Here is a 14,477-nt window from a genome sequence, read left to right on the forward strand (position 1 = left end):
GAGGAAAAAGAAAAAAGTGGCGCCTCGGCGACAAAGGCTTTATGTACTGAGACGAAGACGGACAGTGGGAGGCGTCCAAGGCCCAAACAAATTGCCTGTGCGTGTCGAGTCCCGACCGGGACGGCCAGTGGCACAGGTAGAGAGAGGTAAAGGCAGCGACGGCGAGAGACGGAGAAGGAGAGGAAGAAGAGGCGGCGGCGATGGCAGCAGTGATTCAGCGATTTCGGGTATTATCACTGATGACGTGCGGTTGCAGACGGAGGACGACGAACGAGAGAGAGGGAGAGGAGAATGGACAGGAGGGAAAAGGTCGGTGAAGGCGAATGCCACTCAGACTGCGGATGCGTGTGTATGAGTAGGTTGTGTATGTACAGCGGAGGTGTGCGCGTAAAGTGGTGATGTAGTCGGTATGTGTAGATACGTGGTATAGAGTCGGGTGGTCGGTGGGAAGACGGGACTTGGCTCATTTCGTTCACACCATCAGCCAAACTTCGTACGATCGATATGCTCCCGCGTTACCGATCTGGTAGCGCTACGGATATATGCATAGCATTGGGATGAGGTACCTACCTACCTACCTACCTACCTACCTAAGTAGCGAGTCAACTTCGTAGGTACATAACCATCATAGGCACATAGCGAGTAAACAAGTAGGAGGCTGCCTGCAGGCGCCTTGGCACATACACGTAGGTGCCGTTCTAGAAGAATTGGCCCAGCCCGGGCGAACCCGCGTGCATACATATACGCGTGCATTACATGATACTCAAGCATAACATACACCCCTATATAAATAACGGTACGCTTATACACGCACACATGGAATGGAAATAAATATCCGCTGGTTATAGGCCTAGGACCTACCTATATGCAGGTAGGTAGGTAGGTACCTAAGGCAAAAGGAGGGTACCTAACATCCATATCATCACAGGCGCACTCGGTTCCTACCCGTAGGCGGCTACAGCCCTTATTCCTAATCCCCGCTGTTGTTGGCTGTTGTCACGCCGCCTGCTGCGGGGAAGGCTACAAAAACCGTCGAGGGCTAAGACATTACCGAACGCACCTATAGCAACCCTGCGACTCTCGCCTCTTCCTATTAATAGACATTATCCCCTATTATGTATATATATATACGTAACATCATACAACACACCCCGTGCCAGCAAAGGGAGCCAGCTCGACGCTTGTTACGATAACCATCCTGGTCAACGAAAAAGAAAAAACGCCAGGGTTAGCTGCTGGCAGCCCGCGATTCGTAGACGCGGTAAATACCCACCAGCAGGCTCAGCAGGACTACTCTAGGCCGACCAGGGCCGGCGGAGCCGGAGCCGGAGCTATGGATAACCTCTTCACGGCCAGGTCCATATTTACGAATCGGGTGTCTCTTTCTCTTGCAACCCCAAATATTACACGTAGGTATAACTCTCGGTAGTTCCCGACGACGAACGCTGTCTACTCCCACCCTCCTCGTCTCCCATTTTCTCCCCTTCTCCGTTTCCCATCTCCCTGCCTCGCTGGGTGTTTAGCAAGCCTAGACGAACCAACTACGAAAGGAGAGGTGCGATATCGAGCCAGGGGCGGGACAAAACAGCGTCTTGCTATCCTAGCTTAGAAGTAAACCCCCAAATATAAACAACGACAATGAACAAACGTGAAGAAGGGGGGGTGCCATCGTCGCCTATTGTGACATGCCGGTAGTGAAACCAGGGAGTATTAGGTACCGTAGGGCTTGGCATGTGTGTATGTATAACCCATAGTTTCCCGCGTTCGGTCGGGGGGGAAGAACAGCAGCAGCAGCAGCAGCAGCAACCAAGCTGGTGTGGGCGAAAGGAAACGTCACGCGAACGCCCGTATGCTCACCCACGCCGCCGAAATCGCTAACGCAAACCTATGACGCTCATCTCAAGCGTCCACACCCGCCGGATCCAAACCTTCAGCGGTCCATTCACCCCTTCCACCTCCTCCAGGTCCACACCCTCCCACCAGCAGCGACGGGCCGGCTTTCTCCAGAAGAGCAGCAGCTTTTGTGCCATGCCGACCGCGCTGCTGCCCATGTCGTTGCCGCGGATGTCACTCCGCAGCCGAGCCAGGGCCAGGCTACAGACGACGGCCTTGTTAGGCTCGCCAGCACGGTGGCCCCACCTATCGTCATGGTTGAAGCCGCTGCGTCAACGCGTCAGCAATCGTCCGGAGACCAACCCCCGCCGCAGGGCGTCTGAGAATGCTGCTGTGACTTACCCAGCCGTAAGCATCTCGATCAAGTGCGCCTCGGTCGTTCCTGGCTCGTCGCTTCGCTTCAGTCCCGAAAAGATACCGTCCTGCTTGAGCAGAGCTCGGGCCGCCGCACGTTTAACTTCGATCATAGCGGCCTGGCTGATGTCCGGTCGGGGAGGAATCGCGTAGAAGTCTAGGTCTTCCCGCAGGACGATAATGCCGGCCCGCTTGCTTCCATCCTCGCCCCGAGCGGCCAGTGAGTCCACAGGAACCACCCCGCCATCGGGCGACGCCGTAGGGGAGGATTCGTTAGGGATGGACTGAGCTACGTTCCGGAAAAAATCTAGCATATATTGCAGAGACGCGGGATCATACTGGAATGCGAGGTTAGTGGTGTGTATATCTGCCTTGTATTTCGGAACGGAGACTGCGGGTGGCGTGAGAGCAGAGGAGAACAAGGGAGGCCGGGGGTGGAGGTAGGCGAAGGGGGAGTCTAGGTAAGAATAGGATGGCCGTTGCGTGTACTAACATCGACTTGCACGGCATCACCTTCGGCAAACCCGCCCATGTGGCCCTCGGGAAAGAGCCCGTTAGGGAACAAGGATAAGAGGACAAATTCGGGCAGGGTTAGTAGCTCATCCCTAGACAGCACGAAGCGCGTGCCGCTACATAGAGTGTCCCGTCAGCAACGCTGGTGCCGTAATCAGATCCTTCGGCGACGGCCGACTTACCGCAGGTCCATGGTGATGGTTTCGTCGGCTCCGACATCTGCGCACCGGTCTTAACATCGCCAGGTCCCATGAAAGATTCCTCGCGCGGGTCTCTTACCTCCGATAGCATTAATAGGAGGTCCTCCTTGCTGAACTTGAGTAATGATACTCGACGCACCACCGGCGGCCGCCATCAGGTATGTGAATGAGAGTAACGGGCTATCTCCTTCCGAGTATGCAGGAGGGGGTTCGCTGGGATCGTCAAGCTTGTGACTCGAAGCGTCGCGCTTGACGTCTTGGGGAAGGGCTCGCTTGGTCTCTGCGATAGTCTCCTCGAAGGAACCGGACCTCTCGAGGGGGTTGCTATCGGGCGAGGCCGAGGCGGGAGGAGCGTAGGCCGGTGCTGCGGTTGCAGACGATGCACCAGTTTCCGGGCCGGGGGACGAGGCAACCGGCGTAAGCCTAAAGTGATCGTCGACGAGACCGTCGGTAGGTGCGTAGGTGTATAGGCTGGAGAACGGCGGCGGGGCGGGACGGGAAGAGGCAAGCGAGAAGGATGTCGAGGCAGAGGCTTCGGAAGTCGGGTATGGGTATTGCGGAGGTGGCGAACGTGTCCGGTCAGGGCTATCGACCTCGTCGCTCTCGAACCTCAGGTCGGCTTCGTCGTCTACCTGTTCCTCGTCTTCTTTTCGGATTCTGGGGGGTGGGAGCCCGGTGGACACGGACCGTCCGCGGCTAGCCTCCTGTGATCCAGACAATGTGGCGGTATCCCTGGGGACTCTGATCTTCTGATCTGATGGCAGCGATTGGGTCGGTCTCCGCAGATGGATCGAATCGATCACGCACGGCAGCAATGCACACAAGCCGGTTGACGGACGGGTCGCATGGGGGAGCAACTGGCTCTACTTCCGACGACGTCTTGGACGGAGCGATGAGCGGTAGCGACGAACTGGGATAGCATTCGGGGGGAGGCAGACGGCCGAGTGAGGGTTTCTAGTATGTGCAGTGAGTGACAAGTTGCTTCTACGATAACTGGACGGGGGAAATATGAAGTTGACGGATGCGAGGGTGAGGATCACACAAGATACCACCTGCAGTCCGCAACTCCACAGCGATAATAGGTCGTTAATCTTACTCTTCTTATTATGTAGTGCCAGCCGGCGTCTCCCCTGAAGGGCGCAAAAAATGGGGAGGGCGGATGTATCTCGACCCGTACCTCTGGCGGCGGTGTACTCCGTGTGCCAGGTTGGGAAGGAAGAAGGAATGTACCCAGGTACATGCATCAGGTCAGGCTAGGTGCTCGGTGTCAATTTACTGGTAGGTACCTACACATGGAGGTACCTACAGGCGGTGCCAAGTTCTAGGCTTAGGTACCCTATCTACCTCCTAACCTAGGGCAACCTTAGGTACCCTTGAAGGTGTCCTAGGCAATTAAAGGTACCTAAGATAGGTCCGAGCCGCCTTCAGCTGGTTACAGTGCTGTGACTGGTGCACTAACCGCCAGCGCCCCCCAATCGGTTCCTTGCGGTCCTATTCATATGTGTTGGGTGTTGGTCGGGAATGCAGCATCTCCCTTGGTATAAAACGAGGGTGTATGTGTATAGTAGCATCACACTCAGACGTTGTCGTAATTTCAGGCGACCATAGCGAGTATCTACCTCTGTTGGAGAGGATTTATACGCACGTATTCAGATCTTGATGTACCTATGTGGGTACTACTAGGACCGCGGAGAGGAAGACGTCCTGGTTAAACATATCTATACGCAGTACCTAGGTATGTAGATATAGTCTCCAGTTTGGACGCGACGTCAGACTAGAACCTCGTTGTTGTTTACTAGTGCACGATGGCAACGATATCAGAGAGCGGCTGTAAGGGACTACCCTTGCTCTCGTGCATCCAACGATGAGACGATGAGTCGGGATGCTGCTACGTGAGGCTAACTTCGGCGTAAAGAAGGGACCTTGCTGAAACCTCTCTTGGCCCAAGTCAAGATAAACGTCCCATCTCATTCCGAGGTAACCTAAGAGGTAGTTCTATCTCGACTACCGCCGCAGGATATCACATCTCTTCCACGGGTCTCAGGGCTCCGGGATGCAGACTTGCCCCGTCTTCGCGGACCCAGAATTCTACCGAACATGATTCCCCTCTTCGTCTACGTCTAAACGCCGGGCTGCGCCGGTGCGATCCTGTGCAACTCGTTATTTCATCCTGGTACGAGGAAGCCCTTCATTCCTCCATCGTCTTGACGCATTCCCACTCGCCCCGCAGGTTCTCCTTCCACAACGACACCTTGTTGTCGCCGCCGCTGGCGGCCAACACGTTCCCGCTAAGACTCCAGCTGACCCGCCAGACCTCTGCCTCGAAGTTCAAAACCTTGCAGGCCCACTGGCCCTGGCTCGAGTTATCGCTCGTCCAGATCCGCACCGTCTTATCCTGCGATGCCGACGCGATATAGCTCTTCTGGAGCACCGTCGGGCTCCACGCCACGTCTCGTACCCAGTCAGTATGCCCCGCTAACGGCTCCCTCTCTTGCTTGTAACCCTGGGTAGCCGGGTCGTAGGCCCACAGCTTCAGTACGTTGTCGCAACCGCCGGTGACGAAGCGGCGCTGGCTGAGAGCACCTTGGCCAGCCGGTGCCGAGGAGACGATGCTGCCGGGCGTCGTCGAAGGCGCCCAGGAAACCGAGTTGACGCCGAGGCCGTGCGCGGGGAAGGACACGTTGGAAAAGTTGTTGTCCTTGAACTCGAGGACGGAGACGTTGCCATCGGACGAGGCGCAAGCGAGAAGGCAGCCGGATTCGTGCGGCGACCACGATACCATATTCACCGAGGCTTTGTGGAGGGCAAAGTCGAAGATCCTTTGCCATTGGTTCGACTGCTCGCGCCAGATGAAGACCTTGCCATCGTAGCCAGCCGAGGCGAGGATGTTGCCATACTTGGGGTGCGCCCACGAAACACACCATACCGCGCCCTCGTGTCTGTACGCAAAAATGTCAGGAGAGTGTTGCTGTTCCGGTACCGCAGAGATGCCCATACCCTTTGAGCGTCTCCGTCAATCGGTGAGACTCGCCCTCAATCTCGAATATCTTGATCGTCTTGTCGGAGGAACAGGTTGCGAGCCGTCGACCGTAGTAGTCGAGGACAGCGTCATGCTGGCGAGTTGTCAGTGGTGCTCGTAGGAGAAGCGTGTTGGGGAGAGAGAGGCGGCAGCGCAGGCGGAGCTCTATCTGAATCGAGGCGGTTCGTAGCAAGGTATGGGGTTCCTCTCCGTGGCGTTTCACATACGATCATCTCATCATGGCCAGAATTTGATATTACTTGCGCCTAACACAAGGTGAGGGTCAGCGAGCTCCTGATAGGCAATTCTGCCGACATCTACAGTGGTTTCGAGAGGACATACCATAGTGAAAATAAGTGGAAGGGTAGTAGGGAAGAGGGTACGACGAGGGTACGAGGGAAACGATGGCGATATCAGCTTCTGGTCCGAGATAGAGGCTGTCCTCGTTTACCAAGCCTGGCCGGGTTGTTGTCCTGAAGTTTGGTAGTCTCAACAGGCAGTCAGAGGCGATTCAGACCTGAGCTCCCACCACTCGCGAGGTACAGAGACAGGAAGCGCATCAATTGCGGATGTACAAAGTACCTTTTTTATGGGCCAGTCCAGACTGCCAGATTTCAGGAAGCAATTGATTGGGGGGGGTTCGTCTTGGTGTAGGAGGTACCTAGGTACCTACGCATAGGTAGGTACATCCTCAAGTACCTTAAAAGGTGATATCATCTTCGGCACAATCCAGCCGCGCTCTGCTAACAGGCTGGCTGCTGGATGGAGAGGTTGACTGTTCACGATATCTAAATACCTACTTTTCTCGCCCTCACCTCTTCCCTCCAGCGTCTTGATACACCTTTCTCAGCGCTTTAGTTGTTGAGCTCCCCCTACGTCTATCCGATAGGACGGATACTGTACACATAAGTTCTAGCTAGGGGTTAAGACTCTTTGCTAGTATCTCCGACGGAGACTCCTTACTGCTCTACGATTCGAATAGGTTCGATTCGACACTCTCCCAGACCACCATAGTGTCGGATGTATGATCTCCGCTTGACTGAGCTCGAGATCTGCAGGCTGAGGTTACAAGAGAGCTAGTTTCTCAGAGAGCAAGGAGAGGAAGCAAGCGCCTCGCCGGCGCATGTGTAGTCTATTAGGAAGGAGAGCGCCGATGTGTAGCAGGCTAGGATAAAGGGATCTAGTACCAATAAGGTTGATGAGAAGGAGTGTGTTCGCTCATCACAAGCCTGTTCTCACCTCTCCTATATCTGCCAGTATCAATCCACAGGAACAGAGACAAGCGGACTAGATGATATACCTACATAACTAGACTAGCACCTGTTTCTGTGCTCTTCGGCTTGCGTTCATACTGCAGTGTCCAGCACCTCCTGAGAAGAAATTAGCGCTGCAAAGCGGCTGTTAAGAACACAGATACAAGGCTCAGTTAGTCACCAATAATGCCGTGGCTCTCCCCTAGGTTGTCCATTTGCTGCAACACGATCGCATCAACAAGTGCTACAGAGTAGCATAGCTACATCGAGGAAACTCCGTTTTTAAGAGGTGAGGCACGTACCTCTATACTAGTAGGTACCTATACACATTAGGTATATATGTAAGGTACAAGGTACGCTTAGGTACCTAAGGGGGTTCGTCTCTTCCCTCCCTGACATCATTCGGCCGGTGTTTGCATTGGCGATTGCACGCCGCCCTGTCTCCTGCCGAGGCTAATCCAGCTGATTAAAAAGAGACCAGGTGCCAGATGCCGGCGTCGAACCTCGGACGTGATCAGCTTCCATATAAAACAACACCTACGTAAATGCACAGCTACACGTACAAGAACAGCACGTAAGTGTAGCTGTTCCGATCCAGCATTGCGTAGTGGGATAATTCCTGATTGCTTGATTCCCCAGCCATCTTGTGCACATCGAGGTTACAACGCGACTACAATACTTGCCCTCAGTACCCTTTGTGCTGATTCACCACCTGAGCGCCTCACCTCGGTATATCTACCTACCTACCTAGGCATTGAACTTCGCCGCATCAAAATTTCCCCTTCTTCCCAAATACTCATAGAAATCCCCTCTTCCTTTTTCCCTCCCCTGTGTGTGCCTCACCCGTGAGACCTGCTAATCTTTCTCCGGTGCAGTCATTCATTCTAATACCATCAACCTTCCATTCCTCCTCCGATAAAGGGGCACTCGTCATCACCGTCATCGCCGTCACCACTCTCGTAAAATCACACACCACACTGCCCCACGACCCTGACCCCTCACTACACATTCTCTATCCGCCCCTAGTAGCCAGTGTGCGAGCCAGTGTCCACCATGGCTGACAGCATGTGCGGTCCCTCCAATGCTATGAAAGGCCTAGCCCAGCACCTCGATCGGGACCGAGCTCTGCACCAGGATCGGGTTACCAGCGCCAACTCCAGCAGTGTTGACGGCATCCAACAAGTAAGTGCTCCCAAGGGGACTCCCGCCCAAGGGAACTTCTCAATGCACAGTGGACTAACTCTGGCATATAGGGTTTCCGATCCCTCGGCTTGGGCTTCAATGCCGCAAACCAGCAGTTCTCTGCATTCCAGGGCGGCCATGCCTCACTTAATACCCACCAGCCTGGCCCATCCCTTCCCCTGGCATCTGCTCCCTACGCCGCACAAGGTCCTCATTATAGCCAGGTCCCGTCTTTCTACAAACCTGGCATACCTACAGCTGCGACCGAGGGCCAAAACTGGGCTGCCGACTTCCACCAGATGAACCTAGGCGGCCCCGCCAGCCAGATCCAACCTGGCGTAGGAGGACCAGGCGTCGTCCACCCCTTCGCGAGCGGCGTCCGCACTGCTGGCCCATTCATGCCTAGCCAGATGCACCTAGCTCCTCGCAATCCGATCTACACCCCTCCCTCATTCGCCTCCCCACAAGCACAAGTCGATATCTCCGCGGTCCACCAGGCCGCTCAGCTGCCCCTGGATTTCAACTCTGATTTCGACTTCGAGGCCGAGATGCGCGCTTGGATGAGCATTAACGGTTCGGCGGCCGAGGCTGCCGAGACGGACGCGCAGTCCGAACGCTACGCCGAGGCTGAAGTCGAGGCCCTGCGCGTCGCCACTGCCGAGCTTGCCGAGCAAGACCTCGCCGAGCAGGACGCGGCTCTCGCCGCAGAGGAGGCAGAGGAGGCTTTGGCCGCCGCCGAGGAGCAGGCCGCCGTCCGAGACGAGCCCGACGACTCGGAGCTGGCGCTGGCGGCCCAGCAGATCCTCGACTCCGTCGCGGACAATCAGACGGACAAGTTCAAGAACTCCACCTTCGTCCAGATGATGCGCAACATTGCCGAGCGCAAGCTCGTCGTCCGCGACAACGCCCTCGTCGACTCGGCGCCCGCGCCCACCTCGTCCGGGGACGGATTCGCCGCCGCCGGCCACGCCTCCGCCAAACTCGCGCACGTCGAGGACGCCGAGTCGCCGTAGACCTCGGTCGGGCCGGGACCTGGAACACTTTTTTCTTCTCCGCACACGCAGCCCGGACGGACCGGTGCGGGGACACCTCGCTACGGGCGGTCGACGGCGGCGGCGGCGGCGGCGGCACACATGTCGCCTCCGGACGCACCCCTCTACCCACCGACTGTTACCTATCATCATTACCTATTGCTGCGCACGTAAGCGGCCGACGCCTCTTCGAGCCTTAACCTTGCTCCCTCGCCTCGCTCCTCACAATCGCTACTATCATCAGCACGACGCGTCAGGGACACGTGTTGCGCGTCCCGCAATCAGGACGAAAGCAGGGGAGGCGCGGCAACGCACAGAGCACGGCAGCCGGCCACGAAGCATCCCGCACGGCGCGCGGGAGGGGAATACGGGGACGCGGCAGAGGCGCAAGGCTGCCTTTTTTCCTTCTCTATCTCTTTTCTCATCGGGGCCGGTCTGGAGTTTCGCGGGAACAAGAAGCCGGGAAACGCGGGAACGGTGCGAAGGAGAAGAGCAGCGAGAGCGCGCTTTCCAGCTCGCATCCTCACGCCCTCGTGATTATTAAACTACCACTGCTATTACCTACTAGTGCTACTACTATTGCTACAATGGCAAGGCTGTCTGCTGCTGTGCGCGCGTACGCATCTGCCGGCCAGCAGCAAGGGGCAGGAGCCGCGACGCGGCGGTGGCCGAGACGGCGGCGGCGGCGGCGGTTTGCCTGGGTACGTCGAGGGGTGCCCAGCCCGACACGTCTGCACCGCCCCCCGCCGCCTCAGGCGCACTGCTATGGTGCGCACGCACATACATACATACATACACTTCCATAGGTGCTTCGACGCACACGCGGTATCGCGGTAGCTTTAATATTAGCTGAATGACCTTGAAAACTTCAGTATCCCCGTAGCTGCGTAACTCGGGCTCCCGGGCAGTCGGCGAGAAGCCGAGCGCCGAAGCAACGTTCCATGCGGCCGTGGTATATTGGTAATACGAGATCAGGAGGAGAGAGAGAGAGACAGAGAGAGGGGGAGGGAGAGGGAACACTGCTGTCGTAACGGGCCATCCGGCGAAGGTAATAGGTGTTTTTGTGCTGGTAGTCTTCTTGGTTGGTCGGCTTACTTGCATGTGGTGTCGAAGCGAGGAAGCGCGTACTATTACGTAGGTAGTACCTCCTGAGTAAGCAGCCACGCACGAGGCGTCGTCTCTTCGTTGCGTCTCCATGCCATTCTACTAGGCAAGTAGGTACTTACCCGCCATATTCTGTGTCCGCGAGAGCATCGATTGCGCAGCAAGGACACGGCAAGGTAAAGCCCGGGTTACCTAGGGCGCTGTTCAGGGGGATGCGTGGTCTAAGAAGGCCGCGCGCTCTTGTCCATCCTCTCTCTCTCTCTCTCTCTCTTGCTTCGCTTACATGATGTAGTCTCATACGACCCTAAAGGGTTGCCCGCCTGCTCTGCTTACCTCTACAGAAGAAACCTCCACGTCGGGATATAACGGGACACGCTTGCTCGCGTCAGCCCCAAGAAGAAGAAATGTCTCGGTTGGTGGATGGCTACGTAGGCAGGTAGTGAGGTGGGCGAATAGCGCGATAAGTAGCAGGTAGCCAGGTAGGGTACCTATTCGTTACGTCCGATCCAGGTGACCGCGTACGGATTACGCAGGGGGGGGGGGGAGAACATAGATCTGCACTTGTCGCGGATCAACCACAAGATATCGTGATCGGCTCCACGGATACTTGCGTATGCTCTCGTGCGTGTGTAGGTGTGCGTGTAGGCCCCTATCCCTCAGATATTTAATTCCGCTGCCTAGAAGTAGTAGCGGCAACAGTGGTAGTAGGCTTGCGTACGCATCGCGCTACCCAAAGGGGGGAGTACCTACGCACAGAGGTGCCTAAGGCAGCGCATGGTGGTGTACGTACGCAGCTAGTTTCGCGATCCAATCGACCTCGTCGAAATACCGGCCGCCGCACACGCCGTCTCCTAAAGGCGCGAGCAGATCGGGTGGTTGCCTAGTTTGTCTGCCTGCCTAGCTGTCTGCCTAGCCCGCCGACGTCAGATGGTAAAGAGAGGATTCCTAGGGAAATGCAGGTTGATATCTGAGAGGTCCGTTTCGCGTCGTACGCGCGCCCCGTCTCGACCTTGCCGAGGCTCCGAGACCACACCCGACGACGCCGCCTTGAGCATGGGGAACCAAGCTTCGCGGCCGGGTGGGCGTCGGAAGCGCCTGTGGAGAAAAAGAAAGAAAAAAAAAGGCAACCAACATGGTCCGCGGACCTGACAGGGGGATACGAAGCACAGGTAAGTAAACGTGACGATCGCGATCTCTCGAGGGAGGGGGAGGCAGGGCCAGACTCCTCTACTACTCTTCGCTTTCTCTCCTCCTCCTCTCTCCCTTCGTCTCTTCTCCTCCCGGGTTCTCGCTGCTCATATTCGGCCCCCAACCGGCCGGTGGCGCTGCTAACACCTCACAGGCCGTGGCTTATGCACGTATGTGTAACTATACGTAAGCACGTGTAGGTACAGCCAAACGTATAACGAATCGTACCCATATGTCGCTGGACGGAAAGGGGTATCAGAACCAGGGGGCCAAGGCATCTGCGCAGTCGATAGTAAACCAGCTGACGAGACTTATGCGTGGTATGTCTATCTACCTGGGCTGCAGGATACACAGAAGGCGTAGCGTGGGCTCGGTATACCAACATAGGTAATCAATACATACTGCGGGTGGAACTGGGCGATATTAGGAGGGAGGCAGTTAAAAGTACCGTCGAAAGCCCAAATAGTCTAAAGGATAAAAGCAGGGGGATATAGTGCTGACGAGAGGTAAGCCCCGGACCAGATCTTCGACATCCGCCCCGCGGCCTAGGAAAGTCTGTAGTGGTAACGTGGCCTCGTAAACGCACTCGCGTTTCAAGATGCGTCTAAAGTCCAGGCACACTCTGCTAGCATACCTACCTAATAAAGCCTAACTGCGTGGTGGGTGAGGACAGATATTCACGTAGGAGTCTGGGGAGGGTGGAGAGGAAGAGGAAGGTGATGCAAGACTGTGTCTGCCGTAGGGCTGATAGGGCGCACGCTCTGTCAGATTCCCGGAAACCAACAAGCGCACAACACACACACACACACGTATATGTAGGTGAGCAGGCGCGGAGGTCCCCAGGTGACCTATCGCCGACGGGGCGTGGGTATCGTCAATCCCTAGGGCCAAGAGATGCGATCCCAAAGGCACGGAGCGGGTTGGGCGCCGGATGGATTGGTGGAAGGACAGATGGCTCGAAATTGCGTATTGTGCATCCAAGACGACCCAGCCCGCGAAATACAAGGGAAAGGGGGTTTTCGATAACCCGTCGAATAGCCCAGAGGGCAGGTTACAGAGAGGCGGGCCGTCAAGTCGCCGTCGGCCAAGGACGACGACGAATACGGACAAGAGGCTGCGCCCTGCGTCTCGTCAACGGAAAGGAAGATCCTAGGTTGCTATCCGCTAGTGCGATTCGAATTAATATCGACGGCCTAACCAACGTAGCGTGCTGATGCGTGACGGGATAGGATTGGCTCCGCGCGAGGTGTCTCAGAGGTGTACAATCGCGCCTATGTGCCAGGTAGGCAAGCAGGTACATATACATACGTACGTTGATAGATAATACGTGTACATCCACATCGCCAGGGGGGATAACAGCTGTTTCTCGTGTAGAAATAAATGCTCTCCAAATTGCCTAGCATTCTGTCCTATTGTTTCTTGGCTGGAAAGAAGACACAGGAGGGTCCTAATCCAGGGATATTAGATCCTCCGACGTTGCCGTGAGACGACAAAGTATCCCTTGGTATAGGGAGGGTCTCGGGTCCCAGACACAAAACCCGCTTACCCCAAACTGTCGAGCGGCCTGGCGTTACAGCGGACGCAGAAAAGGCATTGTGCGCAGTCGGATTATATGAGTCACGACGATCTGGGCTGGGCAGGGAGTAGAATCGCGGCCAGTGTCGCCCATTGAGCGATCCGATTGATCGAGCGCGCCCTTCTCGCCAGGCCGTGTCTCGTTCTGTCTTGTCTCGATCGGGTTCGTCTCCCGTCCCAACGCGCGGGATGGAAAAAGTCGCGATGGCGGGGAACCGGGACTCGAGACTGGTTGGGATTGGAAATAGGACCTTTTTTTTTTTCCCTTCCTCCTCCTTCGCGACCCCTCCGCATTTGCAGTGTGGGGTTGCCATTCGTCCCACTTAGCATCGCATTCTCAAATTCTCGATGCGCGTATGCGCCGGCGCGTCGATGCGCACTTCTATCGACAACGCGAAGCCGCGCAGACAGAGATTCGTAGCATGGCCGTGAACTGCACGCACCAGCCTCTTGGGCTCTCCATCTCTTGCGCCTTACGCGAAGGAATACTGTCATCTGCCACGCGCCCGCGTCAGTATCGAATTGCAGCGGCAGTGGGCCCCCACGATCTCGACGGAAGAAGAGATCAAGAAAACAGCACAGCACAGCACCGGCATTGCCAGACGTGCTGCGGAGCAGGGCGTGAGAAAGTCGAGTTGCGATCTGGGGCACAGCCACTCCGCTCGCACGCAGTCCTATCAGGAAGGGCAGAGCCTGCATTGAAGAAAGATGGTCCCCATCGATACCTAAGCGTACTGTGTGCAGGCACGCGGCAGATTAGTGATGCAAGGAGACGGGTCACCGTCGCATTCCGTCGCGTTCGAGCCGACAGGATGCCTACTAATCAACCGTGAGGAATCCCGGGTTGCTCCGACTTTCTCTCTCTCTCTCTTTCTCTCTCAATTAGAACGAGAAGTCGGAAAGCTGCTCGGTACGGTCAACAAGTACGCCCTCCCTCACTTGGTCTGTCCCGTGCTCCAGGCCTACGTATGTGCGTATCCCGTGGTTGCTGATGGGAAGTCTGGTAGCGGCGACTTTCCCATCTGGGCCTGGCCGATAACCATCCAATTGGGTTGGCCCGCAACGTGATAGCGTTGAAGACTTTCGCTGCCCGCTAACCGCACCCATGCCTAAATATCTCAAGCGGCGCAGGACATGGAATCGAAACCGATGCGGCCCACTTGGA

At 56.3% G+C, this 14,477-nt stretch overlaps 4 protein-coding genes across 4 annotated transcripts; 1 reads left to right on the plus strand and 3 right to left on the minus strand.

Annotated features, from left to right (window-relative positions):
- Window positions 1-1,874: 1,874 nt before the first annotated feature.
- On the minus strand, window positions 1,875-3,882 carry GGS23DRAFT_594238 (uncharacterized protein; the record flags this gene model as incomplete). The annotated part of the gene is made up of 6 exons (XM_051518134.1): window positions 1,875-2,160; window positions 2,236-2,585; window positions 2,741-2,876; window positions 2,943-2,979; window positions 3,040-3,714; window positions 3,828-3,882. 6 exons carry the CDS (start codon window positions 3,880-3,882, stop codon window positions 1,875-1,877), a joined length of 1,539 nt encoding a protein of 512 aa, XP_051374796.1.
- A 565-nt stretch (window positions 3,883-4,447) lies between these two features.
- On the minus strand, window positions 4,448-6,738 carry GGS23DRAFT_555407 (WD40 repeat-like protein). Its single transcript, XM_051515599.1, has 4 exons — window positions 6,322-6,738; window positions 6,207-6,245; window positions 5,958-6,073; window positions 4,448-5,899 (listed from the first exon to the last, which is right to left on the minus strand). Exons 1-4 carry the CDS (start codon window positions 6,322-6,324, stop codon window positions 5,149-5,151), a joined length of 909 nt encoding a protein of 302 aa, XP_051374797.1. The 5' UTR covers window positions 6,325-6,738; the 3' UTR covers window positions 4,448-5,148.
- A 1,415-nt stretch (window positions 6,739-8,153) lies between these two features.
- GGS23DRAFT_367790 (uncharacterized protein) lies at window positions 8,154-9,727 on the plus strand. Its single transcript, XM_051513320.1, has 2 exons — window positions 8,154-8,414; window positions 8,486-9,727. Exons 1-2 carry the CDS (start codon window positions 8,286-8,288, stop codon window positions 9,425-9,427), a joined length of 1,071 nt encoding a protein of 356 aa, XP_051374798.1. The 5' UTR covers window positions 8,154-8,285; the 3' UTR covers window positions 9,428-9,727.
- A 3,426-nt stretch (window positions 9,728-13,153) lies between these two features.
- On the minus strand, window positions 13,154-14,103 carry GGS23DRAFT_367795 (uncharacterized protein). The gene has a single exon (XM_051513321.1). The coding sequence runs from the start codon at window positions 14,009-14,011 to the stop codon at window positions 13,355-13,357; it is 657 nt and encodes a 218-aa protein (XP_051374799.1). The 5' UTR covers window positions 14,012-14,103; the 3' UTR covers window positions 13,154-13,354.
- Window positions 14,104-14,477: the final 374 nt, after the last annotated feature.

The sequence above is a fragment of the Durotheca rogersii genome, assembly GCF_024521655.1.
Source record: "Durotheca rogersii strain YMJ 92031201 chromosome Unknown GGS23scaffold_4, whole genome shotgun sequence".
In the NCBI taxonomy this organism is placed as follows: Eukaryota; Fungi; Ascomycota; class Sordariomycetes; order Xylariales; family Xylariaceae; genus Durotheca; species Durotheca rogersii.